Raw genomic sequence first — 18654 nt, 5'->3', positions numbered from 1 at the left:
TGGCTGTATTTTTTTCTATCTTTTTTTGTGATTGTGCTTGTTTTGATTATTGTTCTGATTGGTTTTTAGGGTGGAGGAGGCTGTCATTTTGACTTACTTTCCTGTGGTCCACCCAGTTATGATTGCAGTCTGCTGTTTCCTCATCATAGTTGGAATGCTGGGATACTGTGGAACAGTGAAAAGAAATCTGTTGCTCCTTGTCTGGGTATGTTTCATAACTTCTGTTTTGTTTCAGGAGTGTTAGAAAGGTTTTAATCCACAGGCACTAGATAAATACTGATTCTTTTTTATTACCCTGTTGAGTTACAGGGTATCAGTGAGGAATTGTAATTGCAGAGCACACAGTAGGAAATAATTTATTGCCTAGACTGCATTATGCTGTGACTGAAAGACAAGCAGTGTCTCAATTGCAAGAATTCACTTTATTTAGTAGAGGAGTTGCTGAAGGGAAAAATAACTCAAACTCTTCAGTAGTAATAATTATAGGGATGTGAGTCTGAGTACTCTGAAACAAACCCGTATGCTACTGTTTTGACTCCTAGCTGAGCAACAGTTGCCTAACCTAGACTTTACATTATTCCATTGCTGACTGTGTGTGTAAAGTAACAGCACTTGTAGCTGACAAAAGTTAATTCTGAGTATTTTCAGAAGCTTTGTCTTCTCTTACATGGATGTGGAATTTTGCTGTTGCATTTGGTTGCGAGCAAGTTTAAAAATAGATTCCAAATACCTATCTTTTTCCTTCATTTGGAGAGTATATAACTGAGCTGACAGCAGCTGAAATGTAGTAGTCTCTCCTGCACAAGGTTTTGTGTACAGTTTAACTGTGATGTGGCTTTGACTGTCAAGGGAGCCAAACACCATGTTCTTCATCTGGAAGTCAGGTAATTTGGGGATAATTAAAGAAACAGTCAACCAAAAAAAAATGCAATTCCAACAAAAGCCCCTCAAGCTCACACAAATTTTAAAGGTTTAGAGTTAAAATTTTTAGACTGTTGGCAGTACTGAAATCCAGGAGATCCAAGAGTGCCATGTATCTGTATGCTTCTTAAAAGTGTAGCTGTAGCTCTTTGGAGAATTGGACTCTGTTTTTAAACATGAGGATAAGCAGGATTCCAAGCACTCTGTAAGTTGAAGAGAGCAGGAGCAATGAGGTTTACCAGACTTGACTACCGTAATTGCAGTAGGAGAAATCGGACAGCTAGAACCCTTCAGCTCTTGGGAATATCTAGGGTCCCATGCAAGTAGAATTGGGCTCCTGCTGTTTTTTCACTGCACTGTGTGTTGGATTCTCATAGAGTGCATTCAGTTGAATTTTTCTCGTGGATCTGTGCAGGCTTAAGTATGTGACACCTAAACCTCACAGATTTTGCACAAAACAAGAATTCTGCACCATAAGAAATTGGCTGAGATTTAACCTTTGCTTTTCTCTATCAGAAATATTGTAACTGCAGAATAAAACTTTGCAAAACTGTACTGGGGTCTTGTATTAATTTTTTTTTTTTTTTTAATTTGAGAGGGTTGGAGAAAGCTTTATTGCTTTATTTGATATTTCCAAGTGAATGTCTGCGACAGAAGTGTTCCTCAGTTGCAAGAGGGCAGTACTGTTTCTCCTTTTGGACATTTTCTCCTTTTGGAGAAATTGGATATTTGGACTTTTCTCCTTTTGGATACAGGATAAGCCTGTATGAAGAGTGAAGGTTGTTCTTTCAAAACTATATCATCAGGGAAAACTCTCATTTAAATCTGAACATGTTAGAGTAAAAGAATAGTCAAGCATTTTTTATTTCTAGATCTTAACATTGCAATGTTGAAATCAATGGAGACAAGTTTTAAGACAATTACTTAGTGATGGGCGTGTGTGTAAGAGTAATGGATTAATGTAATTTCATACCATATAATTATTTTTCTAGTAATCTTTCTTACATATCTTAAAAGGGCTTTGTACATATTTTTGTTTCATCAAAACAGTGAAAGTATTAAAATACGGTAAACTTACTAACCGTAGGGGTTTTTGTAAGGGTATGAGATTTCTTTCATAATGTGTTCTTTATTTTATAGTGGTGGTAGTTTTTAATACTAATTAAATGAATTAAAAGGTAAAAGTAACCATGTGATGTTGATCATTGCCACATAGTGTCTGGGGAAAGAAAAAGCTCTTTTCGGTATAAGCTTTGAAAAAACCCTCCTTACTACTTCAAGAGATAATGAAGTTAAAACTAGTTTTGACCTTCAGTTTATTTACACTGCAAGTGAAAAGAAGAAATAATTTATAGCCTTTAGTGCCATCTGGAAATAAATAATTTGAAGTGTATTTAGGCAGTCAAGTTAAACTAAATCAAAACAAGACATTTCTATCATTTTATGTTGCAGTATTTCATTTTCAGGAGTTGAGATTTGCTCTTGCTAAAAAAACTGATAAGCAAAACTAAATTATATCTTCCTAAATATGTCATTGTCTTTGATTGATTGTTAAATGAATGCAGTTATGTTATACCATACAGAAGTATGCCGACATAAGTCAATGCTTCATTCATCAGACTAATCAGAAAACTGATGGATCAACAAAATGAGCTTTTGTTCAACCAGATGAACTAAAAGAACCTTCATATAAAACATTAACAACCTCTTAAATCATGCTTTTAGTCTTCTTTTTGAAGTACATGAAAGCCATAATGATGGCATACACAGATAATTGGATATGTTGCTGGCACCATGCTCATTGCAAGTGCTGATGTTAATTGAAATGGATTTTTGGAAAATGTAATAAAGTGTAAAGACAATAAAATAAATTTAGTGTTTGATTATAATACATTTGAATGCATAATAATTTTCATTTTGTTCTTGAAATTTTGTCTTCAAGTTAAATGCTTGAAACCTTTCCATCTTCATGTGGGGGCCTAAGTATAGATCAAACTCATGTTTGCTCAGCTTAATAGTAGGAAAATGTAAAACCTCAGTCTTCTGAGGTGCATGCTCTGGACTTTTAGTAGAACCAGCATTTTAAAGCTATGATCATTTCATTTTAATTACTTTAGAAATATGTCCTGAAGGGTAGTTGGTCTGAAGGGTCCATGTGTAACTTGAGTTTCTATATTTTTTTGTGTGTGATTGACCAACATTCTCATGTAAAAGTAGCTGTGATGCCAGCCTAAAGGGGAAGATCTGAGCTCTTTAAAGTCACTTACTTGTATGCATGAAAAGTGCAAGGATGGGAGAGTCCCAGTTTTATGGTGGTTGGTACAGTTCTTTCAACAAGTTTGCTTCTGGATTTGAAAAAAATACTTTGCCTCTCTTCTGAGGCTCTGTTTTGGATTGTTTTCAAAGTTTGTTGTGCGCATTGCCTAAATGAAAAAACCCAAACCCTAGCGAAGTGCATATATTCTTTAAGAGTAGTAACCTAAGGATGTGGGTGGGTTGTTTTGGTTTTGTTTGTTATTTTTAAATTTTGTTTGGTTTTTGTTGGTTTTTGTTGGTGGTGAGGTTGTTTATTTGTTTGATTTTGTTATTGTTGTTTGGGGAGTTTTTTGAGTTCTTGTTTTATTAAAATAACAAAAGTTAGCTCTGGTGCTTGGCAAGAAGTGCTTCATGAAAATCTTATTGGAAAAAAATTGCTGGCTGAAATTTTCATCGCCAGTTCTTATATTTTTAACCATGACAATTCTGTTACTGCAGCATTCAAACAGCACAGGATTCAAATTTGTGTATATTTTCACAAAGGGGAAAACTATTAGAAATATTTGATGGTCAACAGGGCAAATCCTGTTACTGATTCTTATCACATAATTGACAGAATAATAACTATTCCTCAGAGCTAAACATTGTTAGACCCTGTTGGTGTGTGGTTTAACAGCTTATTAATTCAGTTGTGGTGGAACCTGGTTATAAATTGGACCCTGGTAGACTAAGCTGTGTATTGAATTGAAACACAACCAAAAAAACCATCATTAAACTTGTCCTTTCTGTGAAGTCTATCTAAAGAATGCTGAGATACTGTTGACTGTATCACTTCTTGTGACAAATTCTTCTATACACATGCACCCATTTCAGTCCATGTGGATGCAGAGATGGCAGGGTTGAATAAATCTGGACATCTGCTATTTTGCAAGACACCAGTAATTGCTAATGCCTTCTTCCTAAAAGACATTCTTACTCTGTGTGAAATGTTAGCTGCTCTACAGTACCACAGCATCAGCTATTCTGTAGTACTTATGACTACAATTGGCAGGAATTAATATGAGAATTTAGTCTCATAACAAATTTTGTTGTCTGTTTTTTTTTCCCTTTTTGTGGCAGCATGTGTTTCTGCCCTAATACATAGTATAGGTTATTGCTCTGTAGTAAGAGAGGATATTCATTCCTAACCGTGTGAACTCTTAACACAGTTACAGCTGCTCCAATACCTTGTACTAACATTTGGCACTGGAATTATTATTTACCAACCAGAAGTATTTCTAAATTATTTAGATACCAAGCATTGAAGGAAAGAAACAACTAACAAACATACTTGGTGTAAACCTGTGCAGTTTAGTATTAAGCTGGACGGACTGATTTTGTATTTTGTGACTTTTATCAATAGCCCATTTACAAATGTGATACGAGTGGGAAGAAGACAAGAGATTCACAAGACAGGTTGGCCTGCTTTGTTTGAAAGACTGGTTTAAATGTGTTTATAGTACTTTAGTTCAGGTTTGATGAGAAGCCAGTACTCTGCTAAACCTCAGTTTGGGATAGCCTAACTAAGGGGCTGAACATTAAGCTTGCATTCTGAAGTGCTGCTTGTTTGATGTTCCACTGGTAAGAGAAAATACACTAAAAGTTCACCAATTTTTATTATACCCCAGTATATGAGCAACTTTCTCAAAACATAGAGTATTTTTTTCTTTCTATATTTCTAACTTTGAATTCAAAGGTAAACTGCTGGAGATGATGCCTGTATTAATTACTATGTATCTTTTTCCTTGAAATGGAGAGCAAGTGTCTTTCCTATTTAGATCAGGATTTTTAAGGTTCAGACAAGTTGTTTCATTTTGAGATGGATTTTGGTGATACCAGAGTGTCACAACAGAGCTAAGCTAGGCTTTGCAGGAAAGTGTGCACTTTCTAGGGCTCCCATCTCTGTGGAGTGGAGTACATTGGTGCTGAGGTTCAATGCCAATCTCTCTGTCTTCCCTTTGTAATCATGGTGCATTTTGTTGACCTTGTCTTCCCTGACATAAATTAATCCTTGCTGTCTGTGTCCTTAAAAGACTTTTTCAAAGGCAAGTGATTTGAAACAGTTCCTAATGTCCTTAAGTGGGAGAGGGAGCCTACAGAGGAGACAAGAGTTGCTTGGCTGTGTGGGGTATTGGGAGTTGTGTAGCAATGAAGGTGCTGCCTGCAGAACACAGCAAGAGCAGCTGTGTATTTGAGCAGCATGGGGAAGCATGACAGGAATTGAACTGGTAGGAGTGTCCAGGTCTTCTTGCAAGTACTTGACTTAAATCCAAATGTTTGCTGTGATCATGGTGATGATCTGCTGCTTTCATCCAGGCATTGAGCAGCTGCCTTGAATGCTCGGCAGTGTTGCAGAGGCAGTGCAGCACTATTTGGTGCCTTTATCCAGCAGCTCCAATAACAAGAACTGTCTTGGCCTCTTGAGCGCAGTTCAGGGAAATGCATTTGACTTAGGATAACAAGGTTGGATAGTGCCATTAGGAGGCCATGAATTTTAATTTTCTGTATATTTCTTCAATAGTGAAGAGACCATGGCTCTTGCTTTAGGAAAGGTAGATACCTATTGGCAGTAGTAATTTCACGGTTTCTGTGTTTTCTGCATGACACATGCTGTCTGGACTCCCGTGCCACGCTTTTTACTGCATGCTGTACTTCTAGGCTCCCCTCATGGGAAGTGGCTACTTTGTTTTTGGGGACTTTTATCCTGAGTGTTCATTTGACTTGGTGTTGCTGTGTTTGGCCTCATGATCCTTTTGGAGCAAGCCTTGTAGCACTTTTCTTCCTTGTTCCTGTTTTCCGTCATTGCCACTTGTTACCCTGTTAATACTGCTTCTTCCCTCCAGCTTCTTGAAAGTCATTGGTGCTCAGGGCAGTAGAGGAGAATGAAACAACACTAGAACTATAAAAGGCTCTGGAATAATGCTCCAAGGTCAAAAGAGGAGGGAAGATATTAATAAAAGGGTTGCTGAAGTGATGGATGTGGGTACCACAAAACTATAGAAAAGACAGGGGCTAATATGATTGCAGGCTCAAGGCACTGGGGTTCTTGAAGGGTAGAGAGTTGTGAGTGATACCAGGATGGGAATGAGGGCTGCTGCATCTTGACTGAGAAAAGATGGGGAGCTGCTGAGATAATATATGGTCTTGCTGCCATAGTGTGGGGGTTTTGTTCCCCTCTGTCCTTTCCAGCTCTTGTTTTCTCATTGCTTGTTTGCCCAGTTTTTTTTCTCTGCTGAAATGATTAGGAAATGGAAGAAGTTCCTAAGAGCAAGGAAGGAGTATATGAATCCACAAAGCCTAGCCAAATTTCTGTGTCTTGTGTGAGACACATCCCAGCCCACTGATGGGGTATGCCTTGCTTCATTCTTGTTGCCACAAACTGAGTATGGAGTAGATGTCCTGTCAGGTAAATTCATCTTTTTCTTGTTGAATCATACCATTTTGCCTGTTTAACCACTAAGGCACTTTGCTGTGTCCATGGAGGCTAGTGTTATAATATTAAGAGCATTTCTTCACTTAAAATGTTGATTGTTTGAAGTGTCTTGGGGCATGCTGAAGGAGAGTCACTGTGTATCAGCACCAAACGGGTCTATTTTACAAGAAAAAAGGTTTTCTTGACTAAGGAAAATTTTTATGGTGTGTAATTTCCTTGGTAGAAAATAAAGAACAGGTAGACAAATGAAGGAGGCTGTGTTTTGAAAAGTCTGTGCAAAATAGGAAACTTTAGGTTTTGATATAAATGTTACGAAATAGGGGAAGAAAAAGGGGAAAAGAAATATGACAAGTCATAAGAAAATCATAGTCCAATGCCTATCTTCACCTATGTCCTGTTTAGTACTCTATCTAGCAATAACCCTTATTTCACAAAGTTCACTGACTTGAGGTAATTGAACCCTTAGCAAATAAATCCTAATAATTGTTTGAATTGTGTATTTGCTTATTTCCAAAATATTACCAGTTTACATATATAAAATAACCATTAAAGTTAAAATTTACAACAGGTGAAGAATATCCCAAAGAAGAATCAAGGCTGTGAACAAAAATCTAACTATTCATAAATAATTTTATTTAGTTTTTTAAAAAACAAATGGCTTAGTAAAAAGAACTTGGATGCATAGCTTTAAAAACTAGAATGTTCATTGCCATAAAAAAAAATTTAAAAATTACTTATAAAGTTTTACAGAAAAGAGGTGGACTTTGCAAAGAGGTGGAATTTAAGACATTTTGATGCTTGATCTTTTTTGTGTGAAATGTATTTATTTTGAAGAGCTGGATGGCATTCCATAGCTTATGTTGCAAGTTGATGGTTTCAACTCATTTCCCTGTTGACTTTTGGCTGCATCTCTCGCAGATTTCTGTGTTGTCAAGCAAATAAACCAAATTTAAAATCAAAATGATTAATGGACTGTTAATTCCTACAGGGCAGGGCTCAGGGTACAGGGGAGGGAGGCAGAGGAAAATTTGCACTGCTGAAGTGGATAAACAGGATGTCAGTTTTCCATGCAGATTGTCTGTCTCCGTTTAATGAGTGTTTGCTCTATTTTTAAAAAAGATAGCCAGATTAATCATTAAAATAACCTTGTTAGTTTGTAAACTGACAAAATAATGGGAATTATAGCTTCTTAGTTATCAAAGGAGGAAGGACTTGTTATGTTTTACACAGAACAATTCTGGTTCCTGTTGGTGGTCCATGGTGATGGTCATCTGAGGTTTCCCAGGGGGCAGAGAGGTCTTTGGATGGCTTGCATCTCAGAAGATCAAGGCTGATGCTCTCAGGCTGTTAGCCATTGGGAAATGCTATGCATAGCTCTTAAAATCTGCTGGCATTTGCTTTACATACCATATACTCTGATCTTTTAGAGGTTACAGTAAGGTTTCATTCTGCAGCTGCCCTCTTGGAATTTCCTTTAGCCCCTGCCCTTTCCAGAGCTTTCTTCACCTCTAATGCCACATAGAACATGTTGCTCAAGAGCCCAGAGACAGCAAGTCTGAGGGGAACAGAGTTGTTGATTCTCTGTTTGCTCTGGCAAAAGGGATGGGTTTTTTCTCGAGTCTGAGGGGGGAAAAAAGGGGGCATATACCTTCTGGGAGAAAAGTGTTTTTGGAGGAGAGTAGTAAAGCTTGAAAAAAAAGATGTTTATGAAATATAATGCAGGTGATATGAATGATGATTCCTTAATAAGTACACAGATCCTTTAAAGAAAGGTGCATTTGCTCAGAAAATGAAGGATTTCTACAGTCTTCTAGAGAGGTTCTCCAAAAGCTCCCCATGCTCTCTCTTTTCTTCACTATATTGCAACTTCTGGCTCCAGTAGTTAACCCCTGCCTACCACTGCTCTTTGCTTTCATATACAGAATGCACTCTTGCTTTCTCACTGTCTGGAAGTGGGCTTAAGAAGTCAGTATTTTGACTGTGTTGTGTGATGGGATATATTTGTTTTCTAGGGATTAATTAAGTAGATGGTGAAGTCTCCTCAGGTTGACAGTAGTTAACTAGGAAGCTGGCAGAACAGAAGAGCATGATACAACATAGAATCAAAAAGGTCTGAGTGAGGAAAAGATAAACTGAACCATTCTCATGCCTTTCTAGTTCTGATGAAATTTGGGTTGACACAGAATCCTGTCTCAGTTCATGTTCATGGCTCTTGCTTTCAAATCACACTTGCAAGCTGCAAACAAAGCAATCACTGGTATGAGTGGGCTCAGAGGAGGATGTGTTCAGGTCTTTGATTCTCCTTGTGCATAGGCTAACAGCACAGTTTTACTGGTTTTAGTAGCTGCTTGCTGATGAAGCATTTCATAGGTCAGTGGCAGACTGAAAAAACATGTGAAAAAACCCCAACAGTTCCAGAACATACACGGGTGCACTCAGCTTTGTAGTATGGCAGCTCTTACCTGTTTGAGTTGCTAGGCAGCAGAGTGCCATTGTGACCACTAAATACCCCAAGTGGCCAAATTTCTCTTGGAGTTCCTGGTCTTAGCTTTGTTTCTGACAGAATGTTTACACAGGGTTCAGAAGGGCATCCTCAGAGGACTGTCATGCAGGTTGTGTGTCTGTGCCAGTAGGATCATCATGGTAGCTGAAGTAGGGCACTGGCTATTGACATTGCCCTGGCTGTTGCACTGAAGGAAACTACGGTAGGGCACTAGGGTTTTAACTCAAGTTTTCCTTTGCTAAATGTAGTTAGAATTCAATATTTCTGCTGTTAAAAAATCTCTGAGAAGAACTTTAAATCTCTCTACATGTACTGTGTTTTCCATCATCCTGTAGCCATGTTAGTAACAGAAGTAGGTTATTTCTCACCAGTTCTTTTCACCTGTTGCCTGAAAAGCATAGACAAATTACATTAGGTTACTAATTGCGGGTGTCATGTGGTGTTTTCAACACAAAATCTCTAGAACTATAGTAAGAGTTTTATATTGCATATCTGCAAAAGATTGTTGCCCACTACGGTTGTGTTTCCCCTAAGCTGCCCACAATTGCAACAAAAAAAATCCTGTACTCAACAGGTTGGAAAGCCATGAGGAAGAGATTTTATGTTGGGAGACACTTCATGTGTCTGTCTTTGCTGTTACTTTCTGAACAGAATGGGAGTTGTTGGAAAAAACACCTTTTAAATGAATGTAAAATGTTTTAGATTCAGTAAAAGTGATTTTGTGCTTGCATTTGCTATTTTTATTTGTGTTTTTGTCTAAGTGATTGGGATGATCACGAAAGAAATATGTTCCTGGAATATATTGGTGGTTGTGGACATTAGCTTAGTTTGGTAGAACAAGTATAATACCAAAAAAGCCTGTCATAATTTACTTAGGATAAACTAATTTTTTAAATTAGTTTTTAGTCTTAGATGGAAAGATAGAAAGACATTTTGGGCGTATACCAGAGTATATGTGCTCCATTTATGGAGAACTGGCCTACACTATCATATATGGAGCTTGTTCCTTCTTGTGGGCTGCCACTGTGGTGTGCAGAAATTTTATTCAGACTAAAATGTTTTATTATATTTACATAGCCTATACAGACCTTTATAAAAATAGGTTTTAATTACTTTGATTTTTAATGCATAGCTGAAAATACGATGTATGTTTTTTAGTGCTTTATCAGGTTCTGGTAGCCTTTATGCCCATAACTATTAGAATTAGGACAAAACCTATTTGATACTAGTACCTGTTTTTTGATTTGGTAAATGTTGGTTAGGTTTTGTTTTGGTTTTTGTCTTTATTTACTTGATGGTTACCTCCTGTCTGTGGCTGAAAGTCATCATAATGGGATTTGTATTCACCATCCCTCTGTCCGTTCTGTCTTATATATGAATTCCCTGTAGATGTGAACATGGGATTGTTTGACTTGCCCAGGAGCAGGAGCTCTCTGGAGGCTGTTACAAGTTACAGTAGGTGAGTGTAAGCTGGTAGCTCTCTGCACTAGTATTAGTATCTCAGTGATGGGATTCCATGTTGTTGTTGTGTGTGGTTTCTGCGTGGAGGTTTCAGCATTTGAATACTGGCTGTGGATATTTTTGTGGCTGTACCACATGAAGACTATTTCAGCAGAACAGGGTCTGGTGATTACATATGAAATATCTTTACAATCTTTCCTTGGCCCTTCATGCCTCTTTGCATCTCTGAAACTAGTTTTCACAGTAATGACTTTGTTTCTATTCCCTCTTCTTGAATGATTAGTCTCTTGCACAAGAAAGGAAGGAGAACATGATTCTCCTGAGCCCCCAGGGTCCTTCTCCTCTTTTAAGACTGATGTGCTGGAAAAACAGAGTTGGTTAAGCCTCTGCAGTCTGTCATGTGCTACAAATGCAAGTGCTTGTGCAATGTTCCAGGTGTTAGATGAAATGCTCCTGTTGAAAAGCTACTGCTTTTCAGAGCTGCTGCCTCCCTTTCTTCTCCCTCCTTCCCTTCCAGCCTGTGACCTGTAGTAGAGCAGGCTTAACAAGGAGGTTGCAGGAGACCAGCTCCTGCTAACTGACAAGATTCATTTTACAGTGAAGGGATGCTGAAGTTGAGTATCTTGGCTACAAGCATGACATATGCAGCAGTAAATGGCTAATGCTTTATTTATTTTTTAAGTTGGCAAGTATTTTTACTTTGATTTATTACTCCCTGAAGAGTGTTTTTTGCCAGCATTTCAGTCACTCAGCTTCTCTCAAGGAAGCAACATTTTAGGTTTTTCACAGTTTTGCTGGAGAAAGAAGTCCTTCAGGGAAACTGATGGGTTTGTAACAGGCTCAAGGCACCACTCCAGTTCTCTGATTACTTCACATGTCAGACTAAGGAGAGAATGATAGAGATTAGCAATTGCCTACAAAAGGGAAATGCTAAAAGTCAGTAGGACTTGCCTTTCCAGTTCTTAAAACAATCACAGAAATTAGAAAATATCTCAGCAATGGCCAAGAATACTCTGAGGGAGATGTTCTGTGGAAGGCACTATCAGGGACTTCCTGACACAGTTTAGAGTGTGGTACACAGCCGTGCTCTTCAGTGAGTTACTCATCTTTACGACATGTAAAGATGGCCCACAGGAAGAAATATTAAGCCAGCTTCAAAACCAAGTCCCTGTTTCTGGCAAGAACCAGAAGCCTGGAAATGCAGAAAGATGCATTTAGCATTCAGACTCTTGCGGGAATTTAACTGGGGACAGGGAATAAGCACTGAAGCCAGTAATAATTTCTAGATTTGGAAGATGGAAATTAGGGGTAATACATTTAAATAATGGTTAGAGGATTTTTTTTTTCTCCAGAAAAATCTTATATAAGAAGTATTTGTTTTCCAAACCATTATAGAGAGATATAATACTCCCTTCAGTAGTGGAGAGAAAAAACCTCCTATGTGCGACTTCAGTGTGCCTGCAGTCACTCAATTCAGAGCATGGCCTTTCATGTGTGTAAACTCATTGTTTTCTCTTCTGTGTTATGTGACAGAGATGGGCTTTCTCAGGGTAGAAAGCTTGATTCTGCAGTGCCCTGATGTGTATAGATGTAGCTAGTCAGGAGTGCTCAGTCCCTGGCAGAGCCAGAAGTGGTTTATGAGTGAATCTGGCTAAATAGTTTTCTATCTTGGGCTGTATTCAGGAGAAATAGGAGAAAATCTTGGGTTTGGTTCTTCTGTCTTCTGTTACTACCACAAACACTCTTAACTTACACACTGAGAAAGATGAGGAAGTTTCAAATGCTAAACTTGATGAATGAATTAAATGTTACAAAAAACTGCAAATTAAAGAGTTTTGCACAGAATACCATATGTGCACTCCCAGATGTATCGCTTTCACCACAATCCGTGATTTTTGTATAAGATTCAGAGATGGCAGACAATACCAAGCTTGTTATTCAGTTAAGAGTATAAACCTACTGAAATTTCTTCTGACAGCAGAGGAGTGAAATGCACTTTGCAGTGAAACATTTAGTTTTTCTCCCTCTCAAAAATGTCAGTATTAGTCATAATGCCCTTAAACTTTTTTTATTATAATTATTTATTAAAAGAGCATATGGCACTAAACCATGTGGCATTCTTTCCTGCTTTCAAAGTGAATACTTAAAAAAGAAGATTTTTATGTTTTCTTTATTTTAAAGAGCCTTTTGCATAGCTACTAGGTGCTGTAGTGATAGTCAATACATTGCATAGAAGCTAATGAATTTATTCTTTAGAGAAAGCACTGTTATCTTGGAAGGTGTGACTCATGTTTTTCATCTTTTGGACCTTTGGAGGATGACCATTTTGGTTATTGAAGACGTGTACTGGAGTTCTGTGTGTGCTTACAGTGTTGATTTGTAAGGAAATGCAGTGTGTTGTTCAGCTGTAACAACTGTAAAGATGCAATGTGACATGATGGAGACTAGTAAAAAAGGAATCCTCCTTTCAGTACCATCTTTATTGGGTACAGGTTTCTCTTGAAAATTAACACTAGTATTTTTACACACACTTCTTACACATCTCTGTGTTTGTCTACATGCCTAATTCAAGGAGTTGGATTTGGTGAGCAAGTAGAGATTAAGACAAGACCAGTAGCTGCCAAGGTATCTGTGAATTACTCAGTTCCAGACCTTTTATTCAGATGAATGAAAAAGGTGCTATGTAGATGACTGTTAAAGCCTAACATTTATGGATTTGTTATGGTTTTAAACAGAGTAAATACATCTTATTTGCCCATTAATTAAAAAAAGAAAATCACTTACCATAAGTACATATTTTGTGTCCCAAATAGATTCCAGAATGAAACAATTAAATTAGAAGCCATTTGGCACGTATGCTACTGATGGAATTATATATTTGCTCTGTTCTATTTTATATTGTGATAGTGTTTCTTTGATTTTCAAGTTAAATTAAAATCCATGAAGATTGTAGCTTTAAAGTCTTGTGTACTGAGACCAAAGGGAAGCTCAGTCCACTGACATGGAAGAAAGTTTGGAGTCAAGAAAGTTTGCTTTAAATAAAAGATAAAAGGGTTATTTTCAGTAGGAAACACCAGTTAAAATAGCCTTAAATTCCATGTAGCTTTATCCTGCAGTTCAGAAAGGGTTTGTTGATGCTATAAAGAAGATACTTCTGCTCTTTTTAATTGCAGCAACCAGTTTTTCTTAAGCATCCTTACCAAGGTTTTTACTTCTTCATTTACACTTGTATTTCCTGTTTTTATATAGTTCAAGGGTTATACCTTCTAATAGTAAAGATATTTCAATTAATCTCTAAATATTTGTACAATTAGACCAGACCTTATATATCTAATCACTTTGATAAGACAATAGTTTTCAAGAAAGAAACGTCCTATGATTTTAGCTTTTATAAAGTTTGCTGCCTGAGTCTTCCATATTTTGGTTACAAAAATGTATTTTTGTTTCCCTGTCTCAAATCATGTGAAATTTCAATAATATTTTCAGATGTTCTTTAACTTTGAAAACAGACGTAACAATATTAAACTTTGAAAAATATTTTTATTTCAAAGACAATAAAAAATAGCTAAGACCATTCTGTTTTCTGCAGTATTTTGGAAGCTTGCTTGTAATATTCTGCGTTGAACTGGCCTGTGGTGTTTGGACCTACGAGCAGGAAATAACGGTGAGTCAGAAAAGGAGGCTGCATTTTTTCAGCAGAATAAAACTAAGTTTTCCATTAGCTAGCTTTTTTCTAATTGCTGTAGTGTTTATCTCTGATCATTATTCTGACAGTTTAATTTCAACTGATTGCCTTCATTTTAAACAGAGAATTCTCCTGGGGGAGCTTGTCTGTCTGGAAGGTCCTGTCTGGGTTTCTCCTTACCCCCTCTATATTTGAGAGCCAAATCCTTCATCCCCCCATTTAAGAATGTAATTTTTTTTTCAATTGTTACTCAGGCAGGTTCTCATTGAAGTCTTTGATATTTTTGAGGATACATTAGAACTTCAGGCTTAAATATGGATTTTGAGAGAGGAGATGAGAGGAATTCGAAGGGGTTTTGTACCAAAAGTTCTTTGTGTTTTATGGAGTACTACATTGTAAACAGACAGCATGTTCTTTCCATAGAGGACTTGCTGTCTGCTAAAATCTGCACACTGCCTCCACAAGCTATAAATGCCAGTTTTAAGCAAAACATGTCTTGACTATAAAACACTTCTGTAAACTTGTGAAAAGGTTTTATCTCTGTCTAGTTTTTATAACTACACCACCCTTTAATTTTTTGAACTGAGGACTTGTAACCATCATGTAAGAAAATACAGGTAAGTGTTGAGCAAATTAAACTGAAATGTAACTGCTGGCTGCTATATCCTTACATCTTGTATTCAGTCTGGTACATTTTTATGAACAGAGGGACAAATATTTTTCTCTCAGCTGCCAAGATATGCCCAATATAATGGTCTTTCCAACAGCGAATGCCAATTTTATTGCAGTAAGATGTTGAGGTGGCTTTCTTGATATTTACACAGTACTTGAACCAGAGGAATTTCTGGCAGGTTTGAAGTTACATAGCAGGACTTTGCATCAGAATTCCCTTGCAGTAGAGATTCCAGGAGGCTGTTCTAATATAGTAGAGATTATAGGCTGTTCCTTTGCTTTAAATGTCAGCTTGTGTTAATTCATTTTAAAATTGGGAATACAGACAAGAGGCATTCTTCATGTTATGGGCACAGCTGCCCTCTGCAGGGGTTTTGCAAAGGATGATTGTTACAACTAAAATACATGACTCCACAAAAATCTTGTCAGTGGCAACTGCCTGAAATAACATAGCCTTCACAGCACTGGAACCTGCTTTTTCAGCCTTCACTATTTAGTTAGAAACTGTGAAGTTATGGTGTGTTTTAGTCTCACACCCAAGCTTTTGGGTATCTACTATTCTACTGAAACCCAAACCTGGGACAGTTTGAAAAAGACTGGCATAGCCCTACCATATGTTATGTCACTGGTCACGCTGTTTCTCTTCAGAAGGAAACATGGTGGTCCCTTCAACCCTTTGCTGAAGGAAGCAGCACTGGATTATGTGTCTGCAGCTGCTGCAGTGGGTCACAGCAAACAATTGCTCTTTTTTTTTTGCTTTTTTTTGTCTCTTTCTTCTCTGCCTATATATGTGTATTTTTTTTTTTTTTTTATTCTTCATCTTCTGGAATACAGGTTTAGGTTGGGTCTTTCTGGTTGCTTTTTTGTTGTTTTCTCTTTCCATCTGATTTCTTACTATTATTCCCTTTGTCCTAACACTACTGCTCTTTATGTGATGAGGTGGGTCTTCTTGCTGCTGAAAATCCTAAGGAATGTCTTGAAGAGAACAGTAATTTTTCAGTGGTTCTTCCATACCTGTACAGGTCATTCCATAGAATGTGCTTCTTCCTACTCCATAAAGATAAGACAGTTCCCTCTTATAACCATAGGGTTGTCTTGATACCATGTTGGTTTCAGTGTAGCATTAAATCACATGAGCCCCTGGTGGGTTTCGGAGATCAGTTGGCATTAGTGTAGGTGGGTGTGTAGTGTAGTGTGGGTAATGTTGTCAGAAGTGTCACTGAGGCATAACTGCCTCTGCTGTTCCAGTATGGGCTTTCCTTGGTATGTGGACAAGTTGCTCTAAGAGTCCTTGTATAAACAGCTTTCCTTCCAGCTCATGATAGCTCTCAGCATGTAGTGTGCCTCATGACTAATTTATTCCACCCACAAGACTGAAAAGCCAGTGTGGTCCTTGGCTTATTTACGCACTGATCAAGCTTTGATAGTCATTAAAAAAATAATAATGAGTAATTAGATCTCAGTAGCAGACTGAGCTTTATAGAACTTCGGTTGAAATCAAAGCAGCATCTCTTATTTTTGTTTGTCTACACATGAGTATTGGGTGCAGTCAAATGAAAGCATCTCAGTCATGTATTATTGTGCACTGGTGTGTATATGAGGTGACAGCAAGATATTCAATAGGTACATCAATGTACCTATTACCTGTGCAGTTTTACCTGTTGGCATTCTTGCAGCAAACACACAGATTCTGGAATCCCTCCTTAGCTCCAGCATTCAAATTCCTTCCCTACAGTGGGGTTTACATTGTTTCGCTTAGGTGTTAATTTCCTTCTCTCGCTTCTTGAATATTTTATTCCTGCTTTCCATTGATTTCCTAAAGAAGTTGGATGTATTTGTTGTGGACATAACCTTGGAATGTGTTTAACTCAAATAAGTTAATAAAAAAATATTCTAGCAAATGTTTGCTTAATTGCAGCACTGTCAAATATTATCCAAAGAAAGTGGAGTGCTAGCTTACAATGCAGACGAAGGAGAAATGCACTGAGTACAAAACTAAATGAATTTATTATAGTGACCTGTGTAAATGTTTGTGATAGAAATATTCTGTGATAGTACTTTTATGTATTTTTAGTAGTCTACTGCTAACATATTTTTCATATGAACCATTCAATGCAAAAAATCTGCTAAGTGAAAGGCATGTTATCTTTTTGGGACCTTATTATTACATTGACAATATGAAGCTTTACTAGGGCATCAAAAACGTAGTATAACTTAGCAGTGGTAATGAAATGTTGTCAAATGTTCCTATTTGTATTATGGGTTCAGGCAGGCAGTGATTGTCTCTATATTTTTGGCAGAGCATCTAGCACAGTTAAGACCAGGTTCCTTGACAAGTATTGTGCAAATTTTCTTTTCTTAACATTTGTTGCTATTTACAGAATGTTCTTACTGTTAGCTTCAAATTGAATAGGAGAGCAAAGTCATGGCTGCTAGAAGAGCTGGGCTCCCCTCCCATCCAAGTGACAGCTGATATTGCAGTTGTGTAGTCTTTCACCATGACTGTTCAGGCTGATAAAGACAAGGCAAAACGCAGCATGGATGGTATGTGGTGACATAGAATGGTGACTGCAGTCTTCAGATCCTTGTTTTGTTTTGGCACACTGTAATTTGTGCTGCTGAATTGAAGTGAGGTTTTTATTTTGACTCATAACTTCTCTGTGTGCCAGGTGCCATAGCACTTGCCTCTGTTTTTTTGCAACAAATTGCTAACTGAGGTGTCATATTCAGACAATGGAGTGCTCTGGCACCTCACTTCTGAATTGTCACAGTTGAAAGAAAAATACTTCAGGAATCCTTTCAGAAGAGAAGATATTCCCAAGGCTGTGAGCGTGTTTGGGGAAAAAAGGTCATAGCGCCTTGTCTGCATTTCCTTGTTACTGTTCTTGAACAAGTTACTGAAGTGGAGCACATTCAGGATACCCATGTACAGGACTCCAGACAAAGCCAGAAGATGGCTGAGAAAACTCCAGGGATAGAATTTATCTCAATCAATTTTACATATGTAGAAGTTAGACATTTAAATCAAAGTTTTTCACCTTAGACAGTGAAGTGAATTTGAGACTTCAAGGGAATGATTCATCTGCTCTGTTTAAATTATTTATTTTGAGATGAATTTCCCTATTTGGCTGACTGTTTATTTCTATTTTCTAAGACAACACCAGGGGGATAACTAAACTAGGGCAGACAAATACCACCCCTGATGACTTGAATGGGACTCAGTTCCATCCAAGTTTTATGCCAAGTAAAAAATCTGGTAATTATATTAATAAATTTTACTAAATTGTCCCTGAATGTCTCCAAAATGTAACTGCTCTTCAATGTATATTAATTTGTAAGCAAAGGACACAAATAACTTTTCCTTGATATTTTAAGAAAAGCTTGTAAAGTATTAGTATCATAAAAATTGCAACACTTGTTTTCCTGTTTTGTTTGTGTACACAGCTATTTTAGTCATTGCACTGGAAAGATCTCAGTACAGATGAGACCTGTGGGTTTGGAGCCACAAGCCTGCTGATCCACTGTGTCACAACTTCTCTCTCCTTGCTCCAGGTTCCAGTGCAGTGGTCTGATATGATCACACTGAAAGCCAGAATGACCAATTATGGCCTACCTAGGTACCAGTGGCTGACCCATGCTTGGAATTTCTTCCAGAGGGAGGTAAGATGATCGTTAATTCATGAA

The 18654-nt window shown here is 37.5% G+C and overlaps 1 protein-coding gene across 6 annotated transcripts in view; it reads left to right on the top strand.

The window, feature by feature from the left end:
- The window catches only part of TSPAN12 (tetraspanin 12), a 40962-nt gene that overhangs the window by 12685 nt on the left and 9623 nt on the right, over nucleotides 1–18654 (top strand). For 5 of the 6 annotated variants that reach the window (XM_059847169.1, XM_059847168.1, XM_059847167.1 and 2 more), the window contains 3 exons: nucleotides 70–205; nucleotides 14203–14277; nucleotides 18523–18630. In XM_059847169.1, the coding sequence (XP_059703152.1) occupies nucleotides 70–205; nucleotides 14203–14277; nucleotides 18523–18630 (319 nt within the window). The remainder of the gene's footprint in view (nucleotides 1–69; nucleotides 206–14202; nucleotides 14278–18522; nucleotides 18631–18654) is intronic. The other variant, XM_059847171.1, reaches the window with a different exon arrangement.

Source organism: Haemorhous mexicanus, chromosome 5 (genome assembly GCF_027477595.1).
Source record: "Haemorhous mexicanus isolate bHaeMex1 chromosome 5, bHaeMex1.pri, whole genome shotgun sequence".
Lineage (NCBI taxonomy): Eukaryota > Metazoa > Chordata > Aves > Passeriformes > Fringillidae > Haemorhous > Haemorhous mexicanus.
This window is presented reverse-complemented; position numbering and strand designations above follow the sequence as displayed.